The sequence below is a fragment of the Lichenostomus cassidix genome, chromosome 2, assembly GCF_008360975.1.
Source record: "Lichenostomus cassidix isolate B80296 chromosome 2, HeHo_3.0, whole genome shotgun sequence".
In the NCBI taxonomy this organism is placed as follows: Eukaryota; Metazoa; Chordata; class Aves; order Passeriformes; family Meliphagidae; genus Lichenostomus; species Lichenostomus cassidix.
The window spans coordinates 8,928,798-8,955,568 of NC_139482.1; the positions used below are offsets into that span (position 1 = coordinate 8,928,798).

Here is a 26,771-nt window from a genome sequence, read left to right on the forward strand (position 1 = left end):
ATTAAAATGTTTCTTTTAAATTTGACAAAGTGATACTGGGAAATGGATGAAAAAAATATATAAAAGACCTGATGAGTAGGAGAAATGACTGTCAGATGAGGGGTTTTTTGTGCACTTATTTGGAAGTATTTTCAGTTTTAATTTTCTCTGAAAAATTACTCTGCATACAATGAACTTAAGAGCATTAAGACAATACCACATATAATTATTTATCTACAGAAATAATTATGTATTTCTACAAAATCTAGAATTTCAGAAGCTTTTTTTGTGGAAATATCTAAATCACTGCACCTCTGCTATTTCTGCAATTCACAATTATTAGATACCACACATTTTAAAATAAATTTCTCCCTTTTAAATGCTGAGAGAATCTTATTACTGACTTAATGATGGTTCTATTATCGAAATAATACTATACCCCATTTCATACATTGAAGTTTGCTGGAAACGTTTGTGGTTTTGCCTAATTGCACCAATGAACACAACTGACATTTATTCCCTGTGTGCAGAATGGACTTTTTCCCTTTATCTTGGATCCTCTTTCAAGAGAGGGGTTTTTGAAATTTAATAAGGACCCAGGAAATACCACGTACACTCCAGTTAGCCAACAAAGAAAGAACTTTCATCTTGAAATCAAACTCCCAGTTTCAGCATTTTTTTTTTTGAGATGAAATCCATGTCTTCTGTTTCATCAGATTTCATATGCACTAATTTAGCCTAAGTCAATTTACCTTTCAAGTGTCTGAGTCTATTTTCTTGCTCTCACCAGCTCTGTGGGGATTAATGACTCATTAGTATGACTTCATATTGTCTTATTACACACGTTACCCTTAATAAAAGGTCTTCCTGCCATAATGTTTCTTTGATAATTAGATACCTACTCTAAGTTGCTTTTTAAATTATTTAATTATTATCTGATAAGATTTTAGCAGCACACTGAGCACACTGAACATATAACACACTTGATCAGAATCTACAAGACACCAGATTTCCTACTGTTCTCTGACCTACAGAACACATTGCAAATGGACAACCAGAAAAATCAATTAATGCTTTAAACTGTTGGCACATAAAATAATGCTTTCAGAAGCACAGCTTGGTGACTGCAGAAAATCCATCCACAATAGGAACTCCTATATGTGAACACATTTGAAATCCTGATGTTCCTGAAGTACCAATACACAAAATGGCCTTTTATTCTGCCACATAGTTCTAGTTAAAAATGTAAAACGTCACAAACAAGAACTCCTTAAAGTGACCATTTGTTTTCAATCTAAACTATAAATTATTTTTTATGTCTACTTGTATTTTTTAATTTTTACATAACTAAAAATCTGGAGCACTGCAGAATATGGCCTTGATCTCATGGAAATCTGGCCTATTTTGTCTTACTCTCATGAATAAAAATTTTAGGTACTTTCATAAAAAAAAAAAACTCCCCAGAAGATACTGAAGATCATTTCTGATACCATCTACTGAGAGTAAGCCATTCAATAATGACATTTTGTGTATCTAAGCAGTAGAAAAACCTGTTTATGGATTTAACCACATATTGTTATCACCTTTATGGTAATTTACAGATCACTATCTTCTTTAGAAGTTAAGTTTCTACCTTACTGCACTCCTGAAATGCTGCTGTGATTTTATGAAATGCTTTTGAATGAGCAAACGTGTAAAATACAGGGTCAAAATCTCTGAATTAAATCAAAACAAAGTGAGGCAAACACAGTTGAAGACACTGGGAAGTATCAATGACACACCATTTTATTTCCACAAAAAAGCAATCTAGAAAAGAAATGGTTCTGCAGTACATGCAAACCATATACTGCAGTACATGAAGATCTGAATTCCAGCATTAAATATTTTGCCCATCAAGGTTGGAAGCTCAGATTTATCCCACTATGAGGAAAGATTTTTAACAAAAAGACCTTTCTTTCAAAAAATTCACTATTTTTGAGAATTTATTTCTTAAAATCATGTAAGAGGAAGCTAATTTTGTAATTTTTAATTGTTCCTAAAATTTCATTCTGGGGTTTGTGTGGTTGGGTTGCATGTAGAAGCCTCCAGGACAGAACAGACCAGGTAAAAAAGTCTCTTTCTATGTGTAACTGTATATGAAGATGATATAATTGCAGGTTACACGACTATATCACTCTACAGAACTACAGATGTGTCTTTTGCAACCAATTACTGCAAAGTCACCCCTCAATACCTTTCAAGCCACGTCCCAACATTATTTTCCATCATGGGAACTTGTATGAATCTCTCCTTCCTGAAAAAATGTTGCAACTACCACTGGGAATCTGTGGACTTCAAATCAGCTATAGGTATGTTTTAGAAGAATTTGACTTTGAAAATAAGATTAGTTGCTCAGAATGTCATTCAGTGCTTAGTCCAGAATAAAATCTCTCCTGTGGCTGAGCTACTATAAGGTGGCCTTCTTAGCCCAGTCATTGGTAGGGATGGCTGAACTGACACAGGACAGTGCATAAACTGAATAAAAGGCCTGATGTTTTGAATTCTGACACTTAATTAAAGATAGAAAGTGTATTTCCTTAACTTGAAGGAAAATAATCAGAAAATAAAGAGAAAATAATCAGAAGAACAAGGTCCAGGGTTTTAATTCATTCTGTCCCCTGAACACTGGTAGACACCTTTATCACATAGATTTTGTAATTCTGCTTCTGTGCCAGCCTATGTCTTATCACTTGCAAACTTTTCCAAAAACCAGGTAAAACCACTGGAGAAGACTTACCTTCCTGTGTCAGATCCTTCAGATGCAAATACATCAGGGTGTCTGCTGTGGATTTTGTGAATTGTTGAGAGCTCCTGACCAATAACATGCTGTGTGTAATCATCTCGCCAGGTAAAACCTGATAAATAATGAAAGAAACAAACAAAAAAAAAGAAAGCAGATTCACTATTTAGTAAATTGGAAGCTTGGAAAACATATGTCCTATATGAACAATACTAAAAAAAGAGAAAAGCCTCATTTAATTGGTACCCAAGATTGAACTACAGATTCTTCTGTATGAAATTCTGATAATGAAATCTTGCTAATGAAACTTGCTTGCAATGGAAGGAAGATAGTAAATCATGCAAGGATGTTTTGGAAGCCCTTGGTCTTAGCAGTGTCTTAACTAGTTGCAAACCAGTTTTAATGGACAGAAAAGGGCTATTTTGGACAGCTATGGAAATTATCCCACTAGGTGGGGTCTGTTGAAAGGTTGCTTCACTTCTTTCCCATTCACAGCACACTGTCCCCCCTGTTTGCCCCACAAAACATTAAGGTTTAGGACATTAACTGAACAGTGGTAGCACTGCAGTTTTAGTATAACACACATGGACGTCAATTTAAGTTATCTTTATATTTAATTGTTGCAACAAAGAACTTTTCAACAAGGGGGAAATGCAACTATGTAGGCAAATTACAGTGATTACTTGTTAAGTACATGCACTGCCAATCTCCTGGTAATTATACTTGAAATAATGATACAATTCCAAACATAATTGTTACCTGATTTGCAGATTTTTTACATGTTACGGTAACAATTCCGATCACAGACTTTGCCCATGCAATTATCTGTAAATACCTAATAACTAAAGATCACATAACTGAAGAGAATTTCTGCTTTTATGCTGTGTACAGCAAAACACCACAAATCTCTCCAATGAATATTGATAAAAGTTCCAGATATGGTTATCCTGATAATATTCCTGTAAGAAACCACCTAAAGAAAAATCCTCTCTAGCGCCAGATGGAAGCAGCTGGATGTGGTTGTCAAAACCAGGAAGAGAAGTTGTTAGAACTTGGAAGGGCATTTCTGGTTCAGTCCCTATGTCACCATAAATGTGAGGTCTGTTGATTTTGGCAGACTATTAGAATGCAGATAAAGCATCCTCAGCCTCAGCAGAACTCAGATCTTGGCCACCTCACTACTTGGATGGGTGCTTTATTCATCGGGCTCTTCAGATTTTTGCATCATATTGAAGAGGAATTACTTGTCTGTTTATTAAATTCTAGAATTAAAAAAAAAAAAATCTAAATAGGAAATTTGTCCCTTCTGCCAAAGGAGGAAATTCTGAGCGTGCAGAAGTAAAAATTACTATTTGTCAAATTTTCATCCTAGGGAGGAGATACTTTAAAAAGTTCAATGTAAGATTAGACAGGCTTAGGAAGCATTAAAACTGTGCTGTTGTGTGGGATTTAGACAAGATTTAGAGGGGAGAAAAAAAAAAGCCATTTGGGCAAAATTTAGGTGTACTGTATCCCAAACTTTTTTTTTCCTTAGTGAAAATAATAATATCAAAATTCTGAACTAATGTAATTAATGCATGAAGACTTTAACAAACAAAAAATGCTTTCTAACATTCCACTTGTGATCCTTCTTTCTCCTTTGCTTAAATAAAAATGTTACTCAAGTTTTTTGAGGAAACACTTCACTTGAAGCCATATTAGATGTTAATGGTGACACTTAATGACTCCAGACAGTTGGGAGAGGGAAAAATATCTGTCTCTATCTAATCTGGTTTTATTTCTGATTCATCCTTTTCAAATGCAAATATCACCTTTTCAAACGTGCCATGTAAGAAGATGGATTCAAATAGTTTCAAAAATCTAAATCTAAGGCTGTTCAGAGCATGCTTTTATGTGAACACACAAAAATGAGTCATCATACACCTAATATTACTTTGGTGTAGTGTAATTCAAATTATATTTTAAAAAAATTTGAGATACATTCTATATATTTTTTTTTAATATATGTATGTATGTAAGTTCAAGTTTACTTCTCTGTCGTTGAGGACTACATATTTCTGTTTGTCTTATAATCTCATGAAGGAGAAAAAACTGAGACAACTTTCAACTTTAGGAGAATGTCCAACATAAAAAGTTCAGGTAAAATACATATATATTAAAATCATTAGCACAGCCTTAAAACTACCAATTTATGAACTATGAGTCCAAAATCACTACAGTTTCACTTTCCACCTCTAAGCCAATGTTAACCCTATTAAAGGCTAAAGAATACACAATAAATAACATAAACTTTTAAGAAAAATACATTGAATAATTCTGAAGAGCTGTTTTCAAATTAAAGCAAGAAGAGTTCATCGGTGGTACCTGCATACAGATAAAAAATTAATCTGTTTCAATCCTGAGCAATACAGATTCTTGTGGCTCCAAAAACCAATGTTTTCAGTAAAAGAGCATATGAAACCATTGTGATGCCAATTCTCACTGGTCAAGAGCATGTATGTCTGTTTTCATGTTCACTATATTTTTTTCTCCTGCTGCAGTATTTTACATTTTTTCCTAATGCATTTCAAACCAGTAAAGGTGCACTATCATCCTTAACGCTGTAAAAAATATACCTATGCCACTAAAAAAGAGTAAATAGATGAAAGGAAAACAGAATACTTCTTACAGAGATTAAGAAACAAGAGTTAAGGGAATATACCCTCTCAGGTGTATCTCAAGCACCTCTAACTCACATCAGTGTTAGAACAAGACATGGATGAAAACCACAAATTTTGCCTAATTCACAAATCCCCTTGTCAGTAATTTATTATATATTGCTGTCTCTTATGCAACGATCTCAGGAATCGCAGCGTGCCTAAAGCTAACCTCATGCCAATCATTCTCCAGCATTGTTTCAGTTTCAAAAAAAATATCTCCCACACACTGAGCTGAATAAAACAGCACATTCAGGAGCCATAATGCCACGCTGACAGCTGCCATCAAAATTAAGGTTGAGAAGGAGCATATGACGCCGTATGGCGATTTCCTGTCCCTTTGTCTGTGCCGTCACACCTCGCGCCAGCCCTGGCCTCGCCACCCAATTATTGCAATTTGTCTCCAGTGGCTGAGCAGGATCACAGCAGAGCCCTTGTGCACACATTACTTCCATGTCACTAGCGGGGAGCGGCGTGGGGGACTCCCAGCCCCGATTATCCATCCCCCCTGCGGCAGCTCTGCCGCGAATTCCCACAGACGGACAATGTCCGCGGAAGAGAAGGACTCTGGCAGACCCTGAGTGACGCAAATATGTGACAACAGCAGCAGACACAAAGCTGCTCCCAGTTGAAGGTCATGGATAGAAGGGAGACACCATGAAAAACAGCCATCGGAACAAGTTTTCCCTGCAGAAGTAGGACTTCTCATTGGTGTCAGCCCAAAGTTTAATTATTTTGTTTTAATTCAGTTGGAACTCCATAACCTAAGTGTATGTGAAAAGGGAATGGCAGTATGAAGGCAGTGAAGACATTAATACCTTAATAAACCAAACTGGAAGGTCAAATCTAATGGAGGTTCTCCAGATACAATTTTCCATATTATCATCAGGTATCGCTCTGGATCTTTCATTTCCAGACCACAGTTTATTGTTATTATTGTTACTATTATTACCCACAACAAAAATAATAATAACATTCCTATTGTTTAGGTCCCCATTGTATTCAGCATTTAGCAATGACTGTGTCAACAGAGAGTACTCTTCTAAGAATTATTTTATTAGTTGAAATCAGATCAAAAGCAAGCAGTGTAAATAGTGAAGAAAGCTGTTTCAGAGGTTCACAATAGGGACATGTTAGCTTCCCTCTCCAAAATCAAAGTAAAAATCATTTTCAAATTCAACATAAAATTTCACTTAACCTGCTCAATTGGCTTTGCTGCTATAGCAATTACAAAGAATTCTTGACAAACACTCAAAATGCAAACATGTATTTCCTTCTCTCAGCTGAACAACTTTTCTAAGCAGTGGCATTCTTTTGTGTGGCTTTGACTCTTTTTTCCATCTTAGAGAAACTTGAGTGTCTCTCCAAACATACCTGACCACATCTTTAATGCATGCAAATTTAAAACAGCAACTGTTGAAAACATTAATCTATTACTTCTGTCATAATTTATTCTAGTTTCAACTTATTCATACAAATAAATTTCCCTCCCTCTGAAGGCCTAAGCAAGAAAAACATCTTTTGAACACTTCAGAAGAGCTCAATTTAAATCCTTTAAAGAAACAACAGTTCTCACTGCCCAGAGATCTGGCTGTGCAAATCTTCCTGCTGCTGTTCCTGACCCTTTTCCCAGCCAGCATGGCTGAGGCTGAGTAGGGCTCTGCAAGAATGTCCAGCAGAACCTTTGTCTGACAAGGTGAGCCCTGAGAGTCTTCCAGCTCTTGTGCCAGTCAAAATCCAAAATTATTAGTTCTGCATCAAGATATTATCAACAAACTTATTTTTATGTACCAAGTTCATTGAAAATGACAGGAGACTATTCTGTATTGGCAGAAACCTACGTAGTAAAACTTGATCCTTCTTTATGAGGAAAATCCCCTTTATAAAGTCCTCAAAACCTTCAGAATTAAAGCAAGAACAGGCACTATTTTAGTTGTGACATTATTTTTTCTCCAGTTGTTGGTAACATTATGCATTTTGTCCCTACATGGTGGATTATAAAACAGGTTTTTTTCCTCTGAGCTACCTTCAACTGCTACTTCATTTCAGGCAGGAAACTCTCAGCTGTAGAGCTCAGAGACTTTCATCCCCCATGCCATGTGTTGCAAATTGTTAATGCCTACTTTAGCTGTCAGAAAGTCTGCAGAACTGGGAATGATTTGCTTTCTTCCCTATTTTCACAACAGACAGGTCAACGTATAGCCATGCCTTTCTGCAGGCTGCCTTTCCACATTCTCCAGAGGAGCTGCACTTGTTCTCATTCCAGACCTCCCTTTGCAGAGCTCAAGGACGTACCCAATAATGTTCATATATTTCGGCTTTGGCTAAGTCAAAATTGCAGCTTTAATGCTGATGTTGCTGGGTACAACAAAATTAAGTCTTTCAATTGTTATTGCTGTATTTCCTACCTAAGATTGCAGCCAAAATATAAAATCCTGGTGTTTCGTCTTAAAATAAAACCTCGTCCAAAAGCAATTTTGCAATACAACTTCAAATGACAAGTTAATGGCAAAAATAGAAATAGAGACATTAAATCCAGCTCTTAAAGCACAACCTTTTAATTCCCCTTGTTTCTTGGTATTGGAATATTCATTTTTTGTGAAAATTTTTACTAAGATGTTTTCTGCAAAATTGGAAGAAAGTCTGCCAAGACACTTTGTATTACACTTCCATAAAAACTTACTTTATTGAATTTTTTTGCTCTGGTCTAACTTTGTGTTTGCCTTCTAGATGAAAAGAAAATCTCATTCAGAATTTATCTGAAGAAATGACTAGGGGTTATAAGCAGTCATCACAACTCTCGTCCAATCCATTTCAGCTGGAGCTGTGTCATCCTCTCCTGAAATTCCTCAGGAGCTGTTTTTGTTACCTTGCCTTTACCAATGAGGGAGTACCAAGTTTGCATTGGTGACTTTGTTGCCTTCTTTTGGAGCTCCTAGCGAGATCTTTCTAATATGGATGAATTTCATTTGCTGCATGCAGCAGCAATTCACTCACACTCACAGGGAAAGAGCTTCTGTTTGAATGAACAGATGAAAGGGCTGCCTAAGGATTACGGCTTCAAATTTTCATATATTATTTTATTATGCATAAAAGTGATAATCTCCATAGAATTAAATTACAGCCATGATCTGCTTACAGTCCTGATTTTAATTTACTCTAAGTAACTATCCCAGAAGGTACAGGGAAGGCTTTTCTCTTCAGTTTTTTGAAATTTTTCTATTATTTGAAAAAGCCAAATGAGTGCTTCATTTGCCAAGAAGATTATAAAATGCTCTCACAGGACTCAGTATGCAATGTTTCCTTACCTTTATTTCAGCTCTTGCAGAGAGCTACAAATAATTGGTTTCTACAAGTGAAAGTTTCTAAGTGTTACATAAGAGTTTTCTGCCACTGGAGCTGATAGTAATAAAAGAAATATATGATAATGCAAAATATATCTCCTGACTTCCAGGTAGAACAGGTTATTTTCCAAAGACTGTAGCAGAATGGATACATGATTCCCAAATCCTTGAGATGAATCCCATGCTATTCACCATGTCATATAAGCCTTCCCATAAACTGTTGACCCTCAACCCAAAAGCAGATCATTCCATTCACAGAAGTGCTTTTTAGGAAGGGAGGTTGTCTTGCATTGTTACCACTTTATATTAATGTTCAGCTTTAATTTAACTCATGGCCAATCACATCTTTAACTTGAATATCTTTCTGCAGTGTCTAGGCTGTGACATATTTGTTAAAAAACAATCAACTCCAATATATGAATTAAAGGTGCAGCTCCTATTCCTCCATTTCCTTCTGACCCTGGACTGTGCCCAGACATTTCCTCAGTGCTGTCAGCCCAAGGAGTTTTCGTGAACATGAGGAAATATTCACATGCACTCAAAACAGTGACACTAAAATAAAGATGAGACTACTTGGTTTGTTTCACCGAGCTTTGAACCCAACTGCAGTAGCTGACAATCACATCAAGATGCACGTAACTGTTCCAAATTTAACCCAAAAAGGTCTGATGTTAGTTCCACACTGCAAAACAGCTCTTTAATGCATTAATCCTCTGCAATCTCCTTTTAGAATAAGAGGTGATGATCCTTCGTTTTCTGTCAAAATTACTTTCATTATTCTGTTCCTTTTTCTTTCCTTTTCTATCTTATTACTCCCTTCCAAGATGTCTTACACCACTCTACACTTTCATTCATTTTTCTCAAACATAGAGTCTCTTTAAGTATGCAGAAATTGGTTGTAATGCTAGACTGCACAATGCTAAGAATGGAGATTTTGTCCAAATAGTAGTTAACAATGCATTTAAAATCAGCAGGTTTTCCTCCTCATTTTATTTTATCCAATTCATTTCATGCTATCAGTAGGATGACAGCCTTATTGTCACAAAAATATAGTTCCTGGGAAAGGACTTTTGAAGTGTCTTGAGTCTGGGAATTAAAACATCACCTGTAACAAGGTAGAATTGGTTGGAAATGTGCCGGCACTTAAATCAGTACAGAAAATTAAGTGGATATACAGCTTACACTTTTTCTGGCAAATTCATCTCAAATCTACAGTTCTTCATGTATTTTTTAAATGCTTGGGAGCAGAACTGTTTTTTCAGCTCCATATAGTGGTTCTCACCCTCATTTTATGTAACTGCCAGGCTCTGATTGAAGTTTGTGAAAAATCAATTTTCGGCTGTCAGAGCAGAGCTCTCAGCTGCCCAGCCAAGCCAATGCCCAGGGGTTCTGCCCTGGGCTGGACAGTGAGGGCTGCAGCTGCAAGGACACCTCCATCTCTGGTCCTGGACCAAATTCCCTCTGACCAGAGCACACACCATGCACCAGCAGTGTGCAGGGAGAGTTACAGTGAGCCAGAGCAAAGGCTTCTCCAGGACACTCCCAATCTATCCCATCAGGAAAACTGATATTCCTGAAATACTTGCCCTAGGAAGGGCCTTAGGGCTGCTGCCCATCACACTCTGTCCTGCATTTTGACAAGTACAAATTAAAGCAGATAAAAGGGAATTTGTTTATTTTAAAGGATTGGAAGAAACTCTACACAGTTTGTGCAGAACCATATCCTCCATTTTCCACTTTTAAGCCATTTCTCTGGGACTGTAAATTCCTCCTGGGAGAGGACATATATTGCATGCATTTGCAGAGTCTCTTTCTACAGCAATAACAATAATTGTTATTGTTGCTATTATTATTATTAATAAAAGCCCAGCAGTTGCAGCAGCGAGGTTTCCCTCAAGAACCTTGTAAGGATCTTGGTGGCTGAAAGCTGGGAGTTTTCCAGGGAACTGCATTAGCCAAGGCAATTTGCCTGAAGCAAAGATGAACAATCTGCAGGTCATGCTGTTCCCCCAAAATCTGATTAGAGTTCCTCAGGTTTCATTTTGAATTCACCCCGTGTAGAGAAAACGCACACACTGAATTTGTGCAACCCTGAAAGGCATTTTCAGCTGGAAGAGTATTTGAATTATCTTCTTTACTTTCTTGTGCACCTAAAGTTTTTGGGTATTGACCCTCCAACCAACTGCAATCAAGGATGCAATTACTGTACATTGAATGACAGATAGTTGGTTTGGTTTTTTTTTTTTTTCATTTAAGCCTTTTTAGTCTTTGTATCTCCAGGCTCTGATTTACAATTCAACTCCAATTAACAAATTACTGTACTGCTTGTAAGCCAAGGTACAGTGGCTGCCCATATTTTTAGCTGGTGTCTATGGGTAAAAATTATATCATTTGACTTATTTTAGCCAACAAGGAAAAGGATTTCATGAGAGAATCTCTAGCTGACATGATTTCCAACATGGTGCTCATTTTCCCTCTCTTGTTTCATGCAGTTAATACCTCAGTAAGCTTTAATAACAATTTTGGACAATTCCTATAGTGCTGATTCATGGATTCACAACAATGCTTTGTCAGCTGCACACACTATTGTTTCTTTACTGCCTTCTGGGGTTGATCTCTCTGAACACTTAAAATGTGCCACGATAGACCTGTGACTCAATTTTTCCAAAATATACCTCGATGGTCCTAAAAAGGGGTTTTTTGAATCTCTAAATTATTTTTTGAGAAAGACTATCAATGAATTAAAATATTTTAAATAGAAGAGCTGGAACAAGTTCATCAGATATGAACGTAAAGCCCCTAAAATCTGAGTCTTTATGAGCACAGTTCCTGTTGGTATCTATTCATAACACATCACTTCATTCAAAAATCTTCATTTTTTTGCTCATAACTCTAAAGGGCAGCCAGGTTTAAATGTAATTTACTGGAAATTCTGACATTAACAAAACGCCTCAGAAAAGGAAACAATGACATAACACTGAAACAAAACATACAGAGGGAACATAAAATTCCTATCAGTCCTGAGAGAAATTTAATCTTTGTGAGTTCTATGCTCAGCTAAAATCCAAATATTCTGAAATAGCTCCACTAATCTCATGCCACCAAGGTCTAGCCCTAATTGCACAGACCTGCTTTTCCCAGTGTGCTCACTATGAACTCAGAGAACTTTCTGTGGGCACAAACTGTGGTTTGAGGTGTAGCCTGGACCTGCAGGCTGAGCCCCAGAGTGGGGAGCACCAGGATGGGGGGACCAGGAGCACTCATGCCTTCTTTTGGATCTGCCCTTCCACTTGTAATGCAGCTCCAGCTCTGTGGCTCGTTTCTCTATCTGCATCACAGATAGAACAAAACACAATTGCAGGGGTTAAGGTTGTGCTGCATTTCATGAGGCATTTGAATACTGTAGAACTTGGCTGGCATAAACAAGGAACAGTGGCAAAAACAGAGTCCACCAGAGCTACTGCTATGTGGCATGACCTAAGTGGCAGGAGTTGGGTTTTTTCTTAATTTCAGTTTATCTTTACTATTTAAGGACAAGCAGCTAATACCAAGGAATTTAACATGTTTTCAAAACCATCATTCATTCCAGAAATTTGTCCATCAGCAGCTCTGACTGCTGTACAAAGCAGCAAACCTGCTTTAAAGCAAACACTGAAGTGAAGCAGCAGTGATGTTAGGGTATTACAAAAACACTGGTGGTGCAGCTCTTATGTCTCACACTGAGTATTGTAACAGAAGATGAGTCTTCTGATCAGTGGCTCCCAGCTTTAAGAAATAATGATATATTTCTAGATAATCGACTGCTACCCATTACCATACTTTTGATGTGGTGGAACAGTCATGTGCCTTATTTTCCATGTCCTCAGGGTATCCTGGTTAAATGTCACATGCATTTTTCTCCCATGTTAAGAAAACAAAACCTGCATATTAATTCTTTTTAAGGCAGGCATAAAATGCAATGAGAAAAGAACATTGATTATTCTATTCATCTATGAACTACTCCAATAGACATATAAATAATACTGGTAAATGTAATGTAGCTTTAATTAATAGCAGTGCTCCCCCCATGTTATAAAAGTCTTGATAGATGAAACCTGCAGCAATCAATCTGATTGCTCTGAGAGCAGTTTAAGCTAATTCGCAAGAAAAGACATGAAGTTAAAAAGCCAGAATATCGCACAATTTTTACAAGTATTTTGTTATTTAAATTAAGATCTCTGCATCACTGACCAGCTTTCTTAGGAGAGAAATTATAAGCAACTCTCCCTGTAAATGTAACCAAGAGCTGAGGTGCCCAAGAGTTTCATACACTGCTCCATGGCTGGTCCAAATATCAGAATAAAATTACAAAGAACTTCCCTCTTCTAACTCCCAAATGCTTGTGGTTCAGTTGTCCAAATCTGTAGCTCAGCAAGGCAATCTCCCTACAAAATGTTTGCTATCATGGCCCCAAAAGGCACAAATCTTAGCAAGGAAAGAGCAATGAGTGAATTTCACAGAGTGTTAACAGTTTCAAACAGAAGAAAATACTTTATCTAGACAAACAATCAGTGTATTTTACACTTCAGGACTATTTCTTGAAAGGATGAAACTAGAATCTAGGATTAACCTGTTTTATTTACTATGACAAATAAAAAAGAAACACAGGGTATTGCAAATTCAATGATTTATTGCTAATTTGTTATTCCTACTCACCATTCATTTATACGTCTATATACATAAAGATAAACTCTATTTATAGATTTTACTTTACATGCATTATATAACATGAAGTATTTCCTTCTCTCAATTACTTCTCAGCTAAATGCCAAAGGTTCAAACATATAAACTGAACATCTCTGTCTTGACAGCCAGATAAGACTGAGCTTTTGTACTTTACATTATATTTAGCAGTGAGTCAGGTTTGGTTCATTTTGCTGTATGCTCTACCAAGCTATGCCCTTAAATCTATGACATTTTTAGAAGCCAAATATATCCCATGTTACTCAGAAAGATAATTTTTGATCATCATGTTTGCTTGAAAGTACATTAGAATTGGTCAAGATTTCCAAGACTACAGCAAAGATACTCTTATCCATGTTGACAAAAAAAAGACAATTATGTCTTTTTCACATCTATTCTTTATTTAGGAAAAAATCCTAAAAATCCATACATCCTGTGATGTTTATATACTTTGTGGTTGTAATGTTTTGGGTGGGTTTTTGTGCATTGCAGCTGAGGCAAAATAAGATTGTCCAACCACACAGATTTCAGCTGCCCAAGCACCACCACTGCAAGGCATGAGGCACTCCCCACATGTTCCTCTTCCTTGAGCACCTCTCCTGCCCACCCTGATGTCACCCAGGATTCCCCCAGTGATACCTGGCACAAGCACATTGACATTAATTTCCCCCTAGAGACTGAGCAGGTTATGCTGTGTGAATAAACATGCTCAGAAAACCTTTCTCTCCATCAGTACTGGTGAAGCTTAGCTGGAAGGGTTGCCCAGATCAGGTTTTGCCCCAATTTTTGTGTAGCCTTGGATGGTGTGGGGCTTTGCAGGATGGACAGGTGCAAGAAAATGCTCCTGTATGTGAACTTGTGTAAATACTGTACTGAGAAAGCTAAAACAGTCCCTTTCCCACTCTCCCCACATTATGCCCTTGCATTGATAAAGGGAATAGGAAGCAGAAAGCAATTTTTTATTCCTCCTGCTATCATTCACATTACTGCCATATCACACAGATCTGGTAGTACAAATGATGATCATAATGGTTGCAAATCCTGTTTACTTTTAGTGAGAGTTCTTCAAGCACCCGTGAAGAATGCAAGGCACTTCTGATAAAACAAAAGTCAGTAAAGAATAACTTCTAGTCAGGTGTTAGGATTCAGCTATCCATCCCTAGCTATTATACCAAACACCCTCATGTACACAGCCTGGGTATCTCCCTTCTCCTGCCATGCTTTGCATCATTTTTGTTGGCCAGGGAAAGTTTCCCTGACATAGTTGTGACAATCCCTCAATTAATTTGTCTTCATTTCATTGTGTCCTTAATAACACTATGCAGGCAACAGATTTCAAGTCTTTCCAAGTGGAATGAAGCAGAAGTGAGCTCACATCTCTAATAAATTGTTTATTGAATATTTATTTTTACTCGGATGACATAGCGCTTGCGAATCCGCTGGTGGTAAAGCCCATGCTTACATGCTGCAGCACAACATTTATTGAGGCAGCTATTCTTGCCAAATCTATATTGCATTTATAAATCTTCAAAACAAGCCCTGGTAAATGTCACTTCTTCTTAAATGCTTGGCAGAATCAATGACAAGTGATGCTGCCTTTGCCCTTGAAGAATTCATGTGTTTGGATCCGAGTCCAAATTCTAAAAACCTGTTCAGAAGCACACGCAACATAAACGTACATGCAATGCACCTGAGGCACTGAGCAAAGAAAGGAAAATTTACTCTAAATTCAAAAGTTACTCTAAAGTTCAATACAAACTGGAAAGCTTTTGTATGGCTTTTTTAGACTTCCACTGTAAGCTCAGTGAAATACACTGCTATAAAGCCCATAACTTCTTTCCATTCTGCACTGAAATATTTTGCAGTGGTCATCCACACTGCCCAAAAGCAATCAGTTGATTTTGATGTGGTTTTGCCGTCACATTAGGCACCTTTTGAAATAAGTATGAATATAAAATAAACTAAAAATCAAAATATAGGGTTATAATGCCTAATTCTAAAAAAAAAAGCAGAAACTATTCTGGCATAACATCAGGCAATACTATCTGCCGTGTATTCGTGTTTCCTAAGTATGTATCCCTCATTTTCTGAATGATAATTCTGATTTTTTTAAACCATATCTCCAACTTCCAAGAGAAACGAAATGTAAAAACTGAGCAATACAGTAAAAAAAAAAAACATTCTATGTCCTCTAACTTCTTGCATGCTGCCAGGAGACTGTGGAACAGTCTGCTCAGTGTCAGTGGGATGCCCATCTCCAAAGAGTGGAGCTGCTCTGTTAGCAGCACAGTCCAGATTTGCTGTCATGCCCAACATGGCACAACCCAAATGCTTTTCCAAGGAGAGCACTGCAGCATCCTCGTTTTCCATCTGGTTTTGTAGCAGTCATGGTTTAAAAGAGTATGGGGTAGTCTAGTCAGGGCTCTGAATAATACAGCAAAGAGTATTCTTCAAGAGCATGTCAACTGGCTTAGGCTAATGACATGTTTCTGTGGCAGAGCTGCAACTATATCATCTTTTTGCCCACGGTGGATTTCTCAGAGTTAGGGGAATTTCCCTGAGGAGAAATACTGTCAGCACAGGGCAAGGAAAGAGACCAGATAAAGAGAGAGACCAGATAAAGAGAATCCACGGAGATCCAGCAGCAAAAAGTCTCTCTCCTTCGGAGCTACAATCCCCACAGCACCTTATACCCTCCAGCCACACAGAGTCTCCCTCCTTCCATAAGAATCTTTTCTTCTGGGGAGAAACTGGATATGTGGTTCTCCTGACCTGACCCACAGCTATCTTCAGGGCACCTCCCTCACTAGCCCAAACCAGCATCTCTTTTCTTTTTAGCAAAACCTACATTTCTTTCACTCAAATGGTGCTGAACGTGTTAATTAAACAGAAAATAATTGGCAGAGCTTGTCATAGAAATGACACTGCAATGATAGATGAGATCTTGGGGCAATATTAACTGTAAAATACAAAATGAAATGGAAAAAAAGATTGACTCAATTCAAGACTTTCTGCTTGTTGGTAGAAGAAGTCATCATTGTTTAAAAAAAATTAGTCTCCATCTTTTGATGGCTGTCAGGCTGCTAATTGCCTCAGAATGGAAAACTAGCTTTGAAATGGGAGTAGTTTGATAGGAAACAAAAAAAACCACAGTCTAGATGGTGATGATGAGCAAAAGAGGACTTCTCAAGCACAAATCCAGGAAAATGAATGACAAAAAGATTATGAGGTACTTTGCTACTTTTTATTTCTAAGTTAAACAAAGCACATTCATCCCCTTCCACCCACCCAAAAAAAAAACCCCACAAAAAAAACCCCCAAAACCCCACAAAACCAACAATAACAACAACAACAAAAAAAACCTCTCAGCAATTTTACCATAGGGATTCAGTAACATCCCTGGGGATGGTATGTTGTACTAGGTATGAAATGGTTTCTTGGGCTCCATGAGACTTTAGAAAATGTAATTTTACATTATTGCATTGTTTTATTCTAAATAAAAGATAAACCCACTGCTTTTACAATTTAGATTCGTATTTGATGTCTGCACACAGTGCTTTGTAAAACTTATAAAAATTTCTTAAGCACATACCACTTCTTTTTCTCAAATTCCTCTATGTTTTGTTAAATAGTTGTCTTAATGCAACAACAGCAGGATCCTTTGGATCTTAACAGGAGAGATGGATTACATGGCAGCCACTAAATATTGGCAAAAGCATCACACATTGTACAAAGTTTTCAAATGTGTAATGCAAAGAATCTTTCATTTCACCCACCAGCCCTGAAGATATCTCAGCTGATAAAAGGAAATATTCCAGCTCCCTGTTTGAAAATCACTGAAAGCATCCTGACAACCACAGGTGTCAGGATGCTGGGAAGCTGCCCTTTCACCAACTCTCTTTGACTATGTGACAGTGAAGTGAGAACCTGTTGGAGGGAAGAAATTATTCTCTGTAAGTACCTTCCCAGCCTGTGGTGTTGACTCCATGCAGCTGGAACTGACAGCCTTGATTGGGAATAATTTGGGGAAATATTTAATGTTCCCTAAGTGCAGTGAATTAAGGGGTTAGAATAAAGCATGGGGGAAGAAACACAACCTGTTCATGGTATGGATTGCAATGAAATCTAAACCTGATACAATTTCCTGTTACATAAGAATGTGTTTACTCATCTCATATTCTACACTGTGCTCCCTGCACATCCCTAAAAAGTGTTTAGGGTTGTATGACAGCAATGAAGTGTGACAGGTTCCTAATCCGCAAAACAACTGAAAAATGATATTTTTTACGGAGGCAATCCCACATTTGCCTGCTGCCTGATTTAGAGTTTCCATCTGGGCAGTTGGCAGCCATTCCCTACAGTTCAGGCTACCTCAAAACACAGCACAGAGGCTTTGGGCAAACTCTGAGTTAGATACTCAGTAAAAGAAGAACAGTTTTTCACTAAAATCACTTCAATTTTCAGATATTTAAATCAAATGAACAGCAGTTTCATTTCCATTATTCCAAAAACAGAAATGTAGAAAAACCACTTGAAAGCTGAAATTATCATCATCAGAAGTTTGTTGTGTCCTAAATCTCTAGACGCAATTTGAAACAGACAGGTTTAGTCCATTCATTTCTCCTCTATCCTTTCTTCTTGTAGAAAGAGATTTTATTAGGAGAGTTGAAAAAAAGAAACTAAAAAATCAGTGTAATGAAGAGAAAAAGCAGTTATTTCTACAAACATTATTTCCTTAGGGGCATTCTCTGGACATCACTGTTCACTACATTATAAAAAAAAAAAAGAAAAAAAAAGAAAAAGAAGAAAAAAAAAAAAAAGGAACTGCAGTCACCTTCTCCTCTTCCTACTTCTGTTACCATGTTGTTAATTCCAACTGCGAAGCCACTGACCCTTGAAATTATTTTCACATGCCTGGAGAACACATGTGGCTTTTCCTTACCTTTATGTTTCTAGAATTGTTCCTTCAAAATTTAGTGTGCCCCCTAGAAAATACTAATTCACACAGGTGAATTTAAAAATATCAAAACTTTGCCTTAGTTTTAGCCTTAGAGACCTAAAACCCATAATGATGGAATTCTGAGTTCAGCTTGCATTATTCCTGACTAGAAACATAAAACCAGCTTCAGCCCACGTAACACTGCTGCAGCTTGAGCACAGCAAGATATACTCTGAACTTTCAAATCCCTGCTTCTTATTTGTACAAGCCAGGCTATGAAAACAGACACCTCTAATGAATTCACTGAGAAATCCTGAGTAGAAGTAGCAACGGCAGACTTAGAGCTATAATATTTAAAGCAACTGCAAAATTGTGCTTTCATCAGGAAAGGAACAAAAGCTTTGTTAGTTTTGAAGCTTACATTTATATTCAGCATAATAATTCAAAGTATCATTGCCTGCCACTATTAGGACACTGAGGTCAAATATGGCAAGTAAAAAAAAAATTACATTCACAAGCTATACAAAAGAGAAAATAGGCTCAAATTGTATGAAGTGCAGTGACATTATTTAAATGTCTTTGTTAATCAGGGTCCTGACACAAGAGATGGTGCTGAGAAGAATTTGCTCTTCAGACTCTTCTCAGCATGGGTCAAATCTGCTTAATATTCCAAACGCTGAGTCTAGCTGAACTACGTTACCCCTTTATGATCTCTCATCTATTTTTTTTTCTCCTTTGAATTCAAGATGCACTGGTATTTTCAGTTTTCATCACTGCTAAAGGGCAGGGAAGTTATAGTATAAACAGTGAAGCTCCTTTCATGCCTTGTTTATAATGATTTATACATTATATAGCTGTTAGACCTGCAGAAATTTTTGTAGAAATTCAGAACACCAAAAAAAAAAGAAGTTTGGGAATGTTTACATTCAACCTTATGTATTTTTTTTCAGTTGCTCAATGAGAGACAAAGAATAGGACTATCTGCTGATTCCTACATGAGAAAATAAGAGCAATCTAGTTTCCATCCTGTAGACCCCCAAAGGGTGAGGCCCATGCAAAGCAAAGAGCAATGGAGCCCACAGAGTATTTAATGTACAGATGCTCCTGTGTACTTATCTACACCCACATGAAGCACACCCATGAAGGCTATGAAGGATATTTTAGGTGGTCAGTTATTACCCCTCCATGGAAGAATAGAAAATAAATAAAAAGACCAAAGTCAAGCAAGTGGTACATCTTAGCCAGTACCACTTGCTGGTGAATTGGTCTCCCCGTTCACCAGCACAGCTTTTGGGGAGGAAAAAAAAGAATTCCTTAAAATAAAAGTTAGCTCTGGTCCTCCTGGTGGTCCCATACTGGAGAGGGTGTGCTCTGCAATTACAAGATCAAGACCTTGTGTTCTTCTCTCATTCCTTCTTCCCCCAGCACTCATGTAGCTCCTCCAGCCACCCACAAGCTTTATCCCTGCCAGCTGCTTTCCCATCACCCAGGCTTGCTACCTGAGGGCTCTGGAGGCTTTTTTTATTTCCCTGCCAAAATACTCAATCCATAAAAGACTTTCTCCCATTTCAAACAAGACATACCGTGCATTGAGGGGACATGAAAGAGCAGCTGGCCAGTTTATTTTGATTTATTGGAAACATTATGGGATTGCCCAAAGGCCTTGGTCAGAGTCCAGTTGTGTTCAGAGCTGTTGCACCCTGTCTGCAGCGGTGCAGGGCAGGAAGATAGATGAGGTTGCTCGAGACAAGATGAGATCTAGCCCACTGAGGACAACTGTTTTCACAGTGGGGATTTAGGAAGGGCATATTATTGTAAAGACCAACTGCACAGTTGTGGAAGATTTTGATAGCCTGATCTAACTGCAAGATTTGGGAAAGTGCAATGACACAAATCAGACTGCCTGATATAACCCTGTCAGGCATTTGGACAAATGAATGGAGTTCTCACACTACTGACCAACATTTGTTTAAAGCTAGTTTCCAAAATGCTCCTGTTAGGAGTGAATTGTTTTCAATTCCAAACTACTCACTTCCCAGAATGCCATATCATGTATTTACACTTAATGGTTATTTTTCAAATTGCAGATAGAGTGGGGAATGCCACTTAATTCAGCTTTGAGACAACTTTCAGCAAACCAGTGAAACCAGGTCACAAAGGTCTGCACCCATGATGCAGAAAGAGAGTGGCATGTTGCTCAGGTGGATAGAGTCAGACAACAGAACATTTTCCATGTTTTCAACAGATTTAATATACATTTAATTATTTCTTCTCTGTGGTTCTGATCCCTGCTGTAGACACTAGGCCCCAGCAAGAGCTTAGGGGCTATAATGACAGCTTTGCAAGTTAGAAGGAGACAGCAAAGTGTTGGAAAGGCTGGAAATGTTTTAATACCTTTTTCCAGGACCAACACAGGTGGCAACAGCCAGCTGAGACACTCCTGGGAAGGAGAGGCATGCCCAACATGGTCTATATATGACATAATATAAATGCACCGTGTTTTATTGGAGATTGGATACTTGCCCTTCATTTATTTGGAAAACTCTCAGAAGAACAAAGTAAAATACGAAGAACAGATCACAAGGAGAAGTGTGAGATAACAGGAGGAAGGATTTTGAAATAGAAAGAGGGGAAAGAGGTCTAAACATATTTCTTCCCCTCCTTACGGCTTTCTTCATGGTGGTTTTACCTTTTACAGGACCAGCTTCAGACAGGGAGTATTTAAGTATCAAAAAAGAACTCTTCCCTTCAGAGAACCAGTTTCACTAAATGTAATGTTGACAGGCACTGTACAGCTACAGTGTGTATTTGGGAAGACATAATAAATACGATCTGAAAAGGTCACATCTCACACAGGCACCTTTGACGACTCATGCAGACTCTCAAAATACAGCTCAGAAGTAGATACAGTAACACATTCCTTCCCTCCAGCGTTCACAGTAAGAAGGGCTTCAAAACCACTTCAATTTCCTATTAAAAAAATCTGAATTCAGGAATATACCCCACTTTGATTTAACACATTCCTAGAAAGGCAGTTGTGCTCCTGTATTCTACACAGCAGTCCAAGTTCGACATGGAATTATTTATTTCCATAACAAAAACACCAAAACCTACAGTTTTCAAAGGAAAAAAACCAAATAGGCAGCAACACATTTCTGACATCTTACTCCTTCTTGCTCACACCCTTCTGCCATTAAATATTTAAGAGATAATGACACGTCAAATTATGGAAAAACAATAAAAGGCTGCAATGCTTTTAAATAAAAGTCATGTGCAACTCGATTTCTCTTCTTTTTTCCATGGCTAGCTGTCAGGACTGAAGGGGTTAATTTATTCCCCGAGACAGAAGACCTTAGATAAGCTTGCTGGTTATGTAGGCATGTCTGGGTTGCTAGGAGTTTAAACTATCAGCTTGCAAATGGAGCTATTTCAGATCCCAGGTGATCCAAAGAATAGGTCTCCTCCTGCACTAAACGATGCAGGGATTATGTGGGAAAAAAAAATGTATGTGATCCTATAATCAGACACTGCACTGAAACACATAAGCAGAAAGATGCTGAATTAAGGCAGCGCAGGAAATGCCAGAATTACATTTGTCTACCTTCTGAATGCTTGATTTGCAGTCCTCAGAAGGTTTTTTAAATATTATTTTTAATATTCACAACTATAGGGTAGAACACACACAAAATATGGTACAGTACTGGGTAATAGTGACACCTCTGGTGTGCAGCTCCTGCTTGTTAATCGTCCTGGTGTTTTTCTTATTCAGACATGGATATTCCAGTGGTTAATAATATAATATCTTCTGTATATCAGCTCACTCATGCATATGACCACTCGATTGCTTCACATACACTGCTTAACCTAATTATCATGAACACTGATGTCTCAAGAATTTTCTGTGCCTCCGAGATCTGCGCTGTGGCAAACAGGCATTTCTCTCTAAGCAATTTCTGAGCTTGGTCACAACACAGCAAACCTGTGCCACTTGGCTAAGCCAGATGCATCCTTGATAAACACTGCTGAACCACTGCCAGCAATGTTCTGTGCCCTGTGATATTGTTTGCATTAAAAAGCTAAAACATCTATAGAATAGGAAGAGCAGGAGCTTTGGGGGAATGGGAATTGCTGCTGTGTTTTTTTTCTAATAATTTATACAAGCATGAGAAACACCACAAAGTACTTAGTGAGGGGGGGGAGAATGTAGGCTTGAGTTTAGCTGACAATGAAAGTAATCAGAACCTGTCACACAGTATATAAAATATGTTCAAACACATGCTTGACTTTAATTTATTGGTGCTAAAGCTCCCACTGAATTAAACTGGAGTTCAGGGTGCTAAGCACCCCTGTAAATCAGAAGCTTCATGCATGTGTGATTGTGGTCCTGAGCTGCCTGTTCAACAGGAAATCACTTTTATCATCACAGCAACTCGAGGAGAGCAGCCCATGACCAGAATGCCTTTCTTATCTTTCGAATCTGTGACTCTGTGTAAACTATTTCTACAGGAAATAAATCTGTAAAGGTGGCATCAATTATTACAGTTTCAATTAAGGTACTGAATGGCAGGAGATGCCATGCATAGCAGAAATGACTAATTTGAAAGGGGAATAATATACATTTTTTAGATAAAGCTGAAGTAATTTTTACATTTTTTTAAAATAATTTACCCAGGATATTTATTCTCTTTTCAACAAAGGAGATGACAGCATCCACACACGATAAAAATCTCTCTTCCTCTTCTAGACAAAAGTAGAGACACAAGGCTGGTTTTCATATGCAGGCCCATCAGTTATTAGTTTTGCTACATTGCCAGCTCTTGCCAAAAGGCTCAGCTTTTCCCTTTTCCTTAAAAACGAAAGTAAAAATCCTTAATATGTTATTCTGAGCTGAGAAACCACACAGAGATTGACTATATATGTGTGTTTGCACACATGTGTTTAGATTGCCAGAAATTAATATCTTGTGCACCATTATCAGCTAAAACATCTTCATGTTTGCCTACATGATACCTTATTGTTGGGTTTTACACAAAGCAAAACAACAAAGTATCTCATTTGAAATGTGTTGGATTTGTATAAGAGTTTGAGGAAAAAAGTAATGATGGCAAAACTAATTTGCAGAAATTACACAGGAAGTGATCCGGTTTCCACCAAATTCAGCAAAACTACTCCATGTGCCAAATGCCCTCCATTTAATCCACCTCCTAAAACCATCAGCAAAGTGGTGGAGAATGCAGGGCATTCTCTGCAAATGAGTATTTGAGGTGACAGAGCTGCTAATAACAGAGTGTCCTACATCTATATAGTGCCTGCCACCCCCAAGGATGCTGTAATACCTAGACCCCCTGGATAAGGAGTAAAAGTCACACAAACAGGGCTGTCCAACAGCATCCCTGGTACTGACTTTGGTCCAGGACAGCAGACCATTTCTCACCAAAACCTGCATGAAATTTTCCACTCAGACAAAAAGAGAATCTCTCTGATCTCTCAAGACACGAAAGAGCAGCCCACATTTAACTTCGTACAGCTCAGATTCCTCTCATGCCCGAGTCTTATCCCTGCCTATATTTCTCTGCTTTAACTTTTCTTTCCCTCCAGTCAACTGTGAACATATATATGAAGATTAGATTTTTGGAAAGCACCTTCAACTCGATTCACTTCAGTTGAATCTTCAAATGATCAGCCTCTTTGACTATCAGGCCATAAATATGAGAGAAGTAAATATCTGTACCCTGCAAACTCTCCCCTTCTCTCTTTGTGACAGTGCTGCTCCTGGCTCCCCCAGGGACTGATTTATCCACAAGACTGGCATTTTAAATTCAACAATATGCAATTCATTTCACAGTCCTCAAAGATAACAAATACTCAGTTTTAAATTATTGAATCATTCATTTAACTTAGGATGCCTGAAAAATATCATTTTTATGGAAAGCAATAAATTGTAATTGCAAGTAATAAAAATGTAAGTAAAGAGAATGCCTGGACATGCCACAGAGATAATACCTCATTCTTTAAGTGTATGCCTTTAATTAATGATGGTTTCTAATCGTGACACATTATTTACAGAATTACCACTTCTTGAATCTATCTGTTAACCCCAATTTTTATTTCACCTACGATGATAACACTCGTTTCTCTGAGTTCAGCCTTCCTGAAAACAGCAGGAAGCAGTGAGAGGCTCTGGCTGCTCTGTACAGAGCATTTTCAAGAGGGCATGTTACCCCACGTAACCCAGTCTGGATTCATGCAAAGGTTCATCTTCAGACCATCGACTGGGAGATGATGTAGGGACTCCTGAACACTGCACATTAAGCAAATATGTCAATTAAAGTGGCAGCCCAAGTCACACTAACGTCATCCAGCTCAGGATCCTGCAGGTGCTGCAGTGACCATTACTGTCCAGTTGGCCTGGATGAAGTTGCAGTGTTGGACACAAGCTGGAGCCTCACTGTGAGAATACAACAGACACCTCTCCAGGACAAGAGAAGCCTTTCCAAACACTCCCAAGTGGTTACATTCAAAGGCCATATCCTGCTTAAGAGAGCAGCAAAGCTCCAGTCATAGGGAGTAAGCTGTTCACAGTGGCTGTTGCTGTGCTGCTTGTACAAAACAATAAAGTATTGTATCTATCAATGCTAGTGGCTGCTAGTCTGGTATTATGACTTATTACTGTGAGACTCAAAATTAGAGTCTATATCGTCTCGAAATTTACTGGTGATGATATTCTGTCAACGTAGAATAATTTCTTGCCCTGTTTATTTACAAAGCCTGGCAATAATGATACTGCCTTATTAAAAAAAAAATAGCATCTTGACTTTCATTTTTCATGAAGTATTATTCTGCGATTAAGGCTACTCTTGTTTTTTGTTTATTTGTTTCTACTTTCCCATTTGAATTCATCTGGATTCAGCTTCCAGCCTACTTCAGCCAAATCTTGTCTTTCTCTACTAGATTATTGAAGTAACCAATATTTTCAACGCATTAAGGCCCTTCTGAGCTGTAAACAAATTATCTCTCTTTCCTTGAGAAAAGCAGAACAGATGGAGCTCTAAATTTCTCACTCTAAGCATTCTCTCCGAATTATTTTTCTTGCCGATTTGTTCACCTTCTTCAATTTGTCAACATAATTTAAACAAATGTGGACACAAAACTGAAGAAGATATTCTGGTAGTTGCCTGACTTACGAAACATATATAGACAAAATCACTTCCCTCTCCTTAAATCACTGTTTTAATCTGTATATCCATGATCCACATCAGCTTTCTTTGCCCCAGCTCTCACAGAAAGCCCCAGTGAGCTCCTATAGAACAGACATCCTCATTGCAACTGCCAGCTTCCATTCCCTTTTTTCCTTTCTTTTTTGTTTTCTTTCTTTCTGAATGGCCCAAGTTGGCAATGATTCTAAATTCTCTGGTAGAACTCAATTACTATCCACCATTCCAACAGTCTATTAGTCATCTGGAAGTTTCTGTACTGGCAGCTAGAATATGTATATCTCCAATTTATTGATAAAATTGTGGATGAGAACTGAGCCAGCATCTATCCCTAAGGAATTTCACTAAAACAATCTTACTTAGGCCTCATTATTATTTTGGGAGTGGAAAGCATCCTTCTATCTAAATAAAGAGTAAAAAATATTGAAGAAGAATATGCAAAGCCAGTCTTTTCAAGGTGTAGCGAACGATGGGCTTAATTATGTAGGAATGTAAAGGCTGTGTATGAAAATACCATTTGTGAATCAAAAACTGCCCTTAAAATCAGGGTGTTTTCAGCGAAAACTTTGTGTTATCCATAATGGAATGTGCATTAGAAGATCACAAAATAATTATGTACACAAAAAAGAGACTGTATATGTTTATGCTCATTGGGACCATAAAGACAAGAATTTAAAAAAAAATTTCAAATAACTGCAATACAGTATGCAAGGCATAGTAGATGGAAATACACAAATGCTTCCATAATAGTGACATTTTATCCAACATGGGCTCTGTCAAGGATATAAATCCTTTCTGCCTCTCTCCAGAGTCCCCAGGCCCAAAATAGCAAAAGATTAACTTTCATAACAGACCTTTTACTTTGAGAAGGGGAAAAAGGCAGAGGTAAAAATGCTGTGTCAGTGTGACAGAGGAAGTCTGAAAACAGATGTGAGTTCAAAACAGGAAAAAAAAAAAAAATCTAAGCAAAATATTATTCTTTTTCAGATTACCAGAACTGCAGAATTCAGGAAAGCACTGAAACATGAAGCCCATTCATTCCTCTGGATGCAGCAAATGCAATTTACAGCAATGCTAAAATATTTATTGGGAGAGAAA

General features: G+C 37.8%; 1 protein-coding gene across 3 annotated transcripts in view; it reads right to left on the reverse strand.

The window, feature by feature from the left end:
- The window catches only part of PTPRN2 (protein tyrosine phosphatase receptor type N2), a 634,777-nt gene that overhangs the window by 411,251 nt on the left and 196,755 nt on the right, over positions 1-26,771 (reverse strand). For all 3 annotated transcript variants that reach the window (XM_085050284.1, XM_085050285.1, XM_085050286.1), the window contains one exon: positions 2,756-2,873. In XM_085050284.1, the coding sequence (XP_084906410.1) occupies positions 2,756-2,873 (118 nt within the window). The remainder of the gene's footprint in view (positions 1-2,755; positions 2,874-26,771) is intronic.